The following is a 5,809-nucleotide window of genomic DNA, read 5'->3' as shown; positions in this document are numbered from 1 at the left end:
TTAATGTAATTAAAATGAGAAATTTAAAATTTGAAATTTGAAATGAAGAATCAATAGGTTTACAAATACTATATATTAATTATGAGATATAATATAATGATACATATCAAAAGAGAATAAAATATGTATTAATTAGGATGCTTAATAAAATGATACATGTCAAGAGGAGAATAAAACTATTCTTTTATTATATATGGAGATTAGAATGAAAAATTTAAAATTTAAAATTAAGAATTAATATGAAAGCCAATGAGGTGATACATAGCAAAAATAAATTAGGAGTAAAACTATTCTGTTATTAAAATATAGATTTTATTTTCTCAGATGAAACAATGCATTCAGGGGCAGACGTTGAGGCGTTCACTGCTGATATTGAAGGGGACAATACTTCAACATCTCAGACTCCCACTACTACAGATGCAGGCGGAGGTATTTCACGATTCTCTAACCGTTCTTAATTTTTCTCTACTCTTTGTTCTTCAAATCTAGACAGAGATACACTTTGAATTAGTATGTCAAACGAGCTACTTTTCAACTTCAAATTGAGCATGGAAAACCCCCAATATATGAATCCGTACAATTGCTTAAAATTAGGTCTCGAATTTGGTATGTTCTTACCTGCATTACGTCATTACCTTCATAGTTGTTTTATATGATGTTACCTCTTGCTTGATTTTTAATCGTTCCAATTCATTACTTTTTTGTTCTTTATCTTTCCATACCCTTTTTACTCCCACCAACATTCAGCTATCTGTGAAACTCAAGTATCTATCAACATTGCAGCTTTATCTCAAGGAACGAATCATACTCCAAGCCAGTTGTTTCAACAGTAGCAATCTGCCAACCGTGAAGGAAACACCAGTTACTCTAACGAAGAGGAAGTTAAGCCACAGATACATGAGCAGCAATCATCTGCCATGGAAGCAAATCGACATGGATCTGGTTCTGGTTCTGAAACCCAACATCCACCAAATGATACTTCACGAGAAATGAATCTTAGCCAATCAGAACCTAGCAGACCTCAAGATGATCAACATAATGTTCATATGTCTCAAACCATGAATGCACAGAATACTGAAAAGAATCCTGTCAATTCTCAAGAGCCAAATATAACAAGGAACCCAGAAAATGAATCCCAGTTGCAAAGAATGAATAGAATGGGAAATCAGCAACAACAGCAAGCAATGTCTGCAACTGGTCAAGCAGCTAATGCAATGAATCGGCCATCTGGAAAGCAGGTGCCATTTGCTCTATTGTTTCCTGTTATAGAACCACAACTTGATAAAGACAGGGCTATGCAACTCCAGGGTCTATATGTGCGATTAAGGGTATGATTTTCTGCTACTTCTTTTTTTTTTTTTTTTTTTTTTGTTATAATTTCTATAAGCTGAATTGTTATGGTTTTACTTTCTCCCAGAACAATAATATTAACAAAGAAGAATTCATCCGACACATGCGTAGTCTTGTAGGTGATCATATGCTTAAGACGGCTGTCTATAAGTTGTAACAAGGGCAAGGGCAGGTTGAAAACACTTGTTCATCTGTTTGTATGTGTTTGATTTTGCAACACTTTTTCTTGAAAACACTTTCTTCATATTCATACACCCTTTAACTGACTTCACAAAATGTATTCCACTTTTCAGGTTTCTGGTAAACATAATATACAAAAGCCATCTCCATATGTTCCACCTTCAGCTGAAGCAAGCAGTCTACCAATGGATAACAATTCTCAAAAGTCAAGATTGTTGGAACACCAATCAGATGCTAGTAAGCAAGATAGGGATCAACAGCCATTTCCACCACTACAAGGACCCTTCAAACAACAACAACAACAACATATGCAGTTTCCACAACCTCCTTTTCCAAATTATGGAAACCCTAGAGGAAACTTTCACCCAGGGTCTAGTCCAAATATGAATATGACCTCACAATCTTTTAAACCACAAAGCCATGATTTACAAATGAGGCAAGGTCCAGTTCATCATCAGGTAGGAGGAATTGGGAATCCAATGAGTCAAAATGCATTTAATGACATGAAGAGAATGCATGGAGGAAATCTGTCCCATTTAGCCCACTCGCAATCATCAATGCATAAAGACCACATGTTAATGTCTGGGAAGCAGTTTAAGATTCTTAACAGGAAGCTTAACTCGCTTTTACAACTTCAAGCTGATGCAAGAGGTCGAAATATGTTTTCTGGCATTGAGGTGGATGTGATGTTAAAAGCTCAAGAACATCGTTTACAGAACAAGCTTGATCAGATGAATAAGTGTAATAAGTTGAGAGTCAAAGCTCAATCTGATTCATTTAATGGTGAACTAAAGGAGTTGAAAGCTGTTGCGAAGGAACGCCATGCTCTTTTTGTTCAAGATGTAAAAACAGTTCGTGAGAATGTTAATTTCAAGATCGAAGAACTTCGCAACGATATGGCAAAGGAAGTAGTAGAGTTGAATCACAATTATTATTCTCTTCGTACGAAGGTCGACATCATTGTTGATGCTGTTACCAAGGTGATTGAGTGTTATACTTCTTTGGCTCCTAAAATAGAGAAGAAGGCTGAGGTTGATGTTCAAGCTTTTGAGAAGATGGATAAGTTGTTAACTGATTTGAAAGATTTAGTTTCAAAGTCTTCTTCATCTTCGTTGTTAACTCCGGAATTCTTAACTCAAAAGTTTCGTCTATTGGAATCTTCAATTCACAATGAATTGGCCCCAATTGCGAAGCTTGCTAACTTGATGCCAACGGATGCTCCACCTGTTTCCACAGAGGTGCAAGAGGGAGAAAGGAAAAGTGTTGGCATGAGTTCAAGAACTGTTAAAGGAGAAGGTGCTTCTGGGAAAACTGAAGGAGATGCGAAAGTTGTTGGTATAGTCAAGTCCAATCAGATTCCCTCTTCGATGCCTAAGAGTTATGATCCAATAATTTCTACAACAACAACAATAACAAAGCCTATAGTGAAAGGAATTGTTATTAGAAGGTCAAGCTCTTCTTGGAAACAACCACCGAAGGCAACTGATAAAAGCAAGGGAAAAGGAATAAGTGTTGAGCCTACGAAGGAAAAAAGGAAAGTTGCTATTAAACGAAGGGTTTTTAGCCCAACGGTATCAGGTGGTGCCCTCCCTTCTTGAGGTCGAGGGTTTAAGTCTCATTGTGGATATAGCTGGATTTAGGTGTTAGTTTAGAAGTAGATTATATATTGTATTTCAAAAAAAAACCGAAGACAAATTTAAAGTATCATGACTCTTTGACAAAACGATCCTCCTGGTATGGAAAAATGTGATCCTTTAAAAATATAAAGCTATGAGAATATTGAAGCAATGGTTGTTTATGGTGAAATGTTTATTTAGATGGAATGTTTATTGTGAGATGTCGAAGGATGTTTAGGTCTGAATAGTTTCAAATGTTAGTTTGTTATTTTATTATCAGGGCATTTTTGTATCAAAGCTTTTAATAGTTAAGTCCCTTATATTCTTTGTATGCTTTCCTGATCCTTATAAATATGAGATAAATATGAGATAATACTAGAGTTAGAAGGTAACTTTTGGATTCACATTTGTACTCTGAATTTATTTGTACTCATCGAAATCGTAATCGAGCCAACCAGGTTATTTAGATCTTGTGTTCTAATCAATATTTTAAAAAACGGTTTTTTAGTTGAACCGGTATAGTGATCGGTTCGACCGTCAGGTCAACTGGTTTCTATAACTTTCATATTTTTCCTATTTTTCTACACATACATACATAAATAAATCATGAATTTGACGTTTACAAGTTAAAACATAAAAAATATATATATAAATAAATTGTAGATCAATCCAAATACATTAAAATAATACATAATCACAAGTTTTAGTATTTTACATCAATACATATACGTCAAAAAGAAAATAAATTATAATACCGAAACAAAATATAGTTTTAGATGAATACAAACACGTCAAAAAACTTTATAATATTGACCATATGTTTTTATTTAAGGAAAACTAAATAGATTAGAAAAAAATCATCAAAGTGTATTATGCAAATGGTTCTTGTCCATGTGTTTTTATTCGGTTTAACTTCAATAAGTTTATTTTGATTGGTTCAACTGGGTTTTTCTAAAAACCGGTCGGTTTAATTCGGTTCAAAAATCGACGTAAAATTAGTGATAGTTGAACTGCTCCCTCCCCCGATATCCTGTCCAATCGGTTCGACCGGCCGGTTCAAACCGGTTTTTAAAACATTAGTTCTAAGGGCATCCACAATCCATAACTCTAAGGAGTTCAATGGATTGCCACATCAATATTTCACTTTAAATAGTAAATTTGAATAAAAAGTGAAATGTTGATGTGACAATCAATTAAATCCAACTAGGGATGTCAACGGGGGCAAACAGGGCAATGATTGCATCCCCCACCCCCACCCCCGAAATTTTCCCATTCTCCCGCCCCCGCCCCACCCCCGAATTCCAGAATTACCCCCGTCCCCGCCCTCGTTTCCCCATCCTTGTTTGGGTTGACTTTTTCTTGGGCGTACGAAGGTGTTGTTTAGACTAAAAGTAGTTATATTTTGGGCTAAAAGAAACCATTTTTGGTAAAAAATAGTTATTTATAGAATAATATTATATGTTTAAAATAAAAATATTATTACATCTCAAAAACGTTATACTAAAAAACTTAAAACATTATATTTTATTGAATTTTGGAAGTTCAAAATCATTGCTATTATTTATTATGTTTTTGTAATTAATATATATTAATATAAATAATATATTATTGGGGTCCCATTAGGGGTTCGGGACGGGAGTACTCACCCCCGCACCCACCCCCGAAATTAAAACGGGGGTTAAATTTGCCCCCACCCTGTCCCCGTCCCTGATTTTTTAAACATATATTCCCCATTCGGGATCGGAGCCCCACGGGTTCGGGGTCCCACGAGACTTTTTGACATCCCAAAACCCAACACAATTTCATGAAATTCCACATTTTCATTATTATATTTTTAAACATAATAATAAATTTAGAAATAAAAGATATAATAGTTTAAAAAAATACAATACTTAAAAATACATTAATTAAAAATTACGAAACCTAAAACATTTAATATCTAAAAATACATTAATTAAAAACACAAAGCTTGAAAATACATTAATAAAATAGATTACACCTACAAGTTATATTTTATCTTGCCCTCTTCACAACGATTCATTCAAATTTGTCGTCCCTCCTCCGGCATGCTACTTGGATCCATGAAAATGATTGACGTCTTTTCATGCTTCATTTTTTATTTTTTAATTGTATTTTTTTCTTCTTTTAACATGTTTTTTAAATCCACAGATCTTTGGTAGCGTTCATTGTACGAGGTCCGGCAAAATCTTGGCAACTCACAAATATAAAGGATATATTGTATGCATGCATTATATTACATAATATGATTGTGGAGGATGAAGGAAACGCGGTTTCTAATTGGTCTGATGATGTTGATCCTCCAATACGTGTGCATCGAGGACCTGCCCAAGAAATTGAATATCAAATTTTAAGGAACTCAGAACCACGTCATAGTGAAACACATCACGCACTTCGACATGATTTAATAGAGCATATTTGGGAACGTTTTTTTACACGATAGTCGGAATTAATGTGTAATAGTTCGATTAATGTAATATTTTATCAAAATCAGTTTGTATTAGATTTGTAACGGGTATATTTCTTTTTAAGTGAATTTTTATTTTTAAATACTTCATTTGTATTATTTATTTAAAAAAGTAAGACACCTAATTATTGATTTATTACATAATATAATACCTAAAAACGGTTAATTTTATTTGTGG

The 5,809-nt window shown here is 34.0% G+C and overlaps 1 protein-coding gene across 3 annotated transcripts; it reads left to right on the top strand.

Annotated features, from left to right (window-relative positions):
- The first annotated feature begins 333 nt into the window (after positions 1 to 333).
- On the top strand, positions 334 to 3,477 carry LOC145043390 (uncharacterized). Of its 3 annotated transcripts, none has more exons than XM_078992025.1 (4): positions 334 to 429; positions 784 to 1,328; positions 1,418 to 1,522; positions 1,644 to 3,477. In XM_078992025.1, exon 4 carries the CDS (start codon positions 1,716 to 1,718, stop codon positions 3,126 to 3,128), a length of 1,413 nt encoding a protein of 470 aa, XP_078848151.1. In that variant the 5' UTR covers positions 334 to 429; positions 784 to 1,328; positions 1,418 to 1,522; positions 1,644 to 1,715; the 3' UTR covers positions 3,129 to 3,477. The 3 variants fall into 3 exon arrangements, with proteins under 3 accessions (XP_078848151.1, XP_078848150.1, XP_078848154.1); XM_078992024.1 differs by having other exon boundaries at positions 1,418 to 1,547; XM_078992028.1 differs by lacking the exon at positions 334 to 429 and adding an exon at positions 437 to 606 and having other exon boundaries at positions 1,418 to 1,547.
- The last annotated feature ends 2,332 nt before the right edge of the window (positions 3,478 to 5,809 follow it).

This window comes from Lactuca saligna, chromosome 4 (assembly GCF_052625555.1).
Source record: "Lactuca saligna cultivar CGN05327 chromosome 4, ASM5262555v1, whole genome shotgun sequence".
Taxonomy (NCBI): Eukaryota; Viridiplantae; Streptophyta; class Magnoliopsida; order Asterales; family Asteraceae; genus Lactuca; species Lactuca saligna.
The sequence above is the reverse complement of the archived record's forward strand: the minus strand, read 5'-3'. Positions and strand labels throughout refer to the sequence as shown.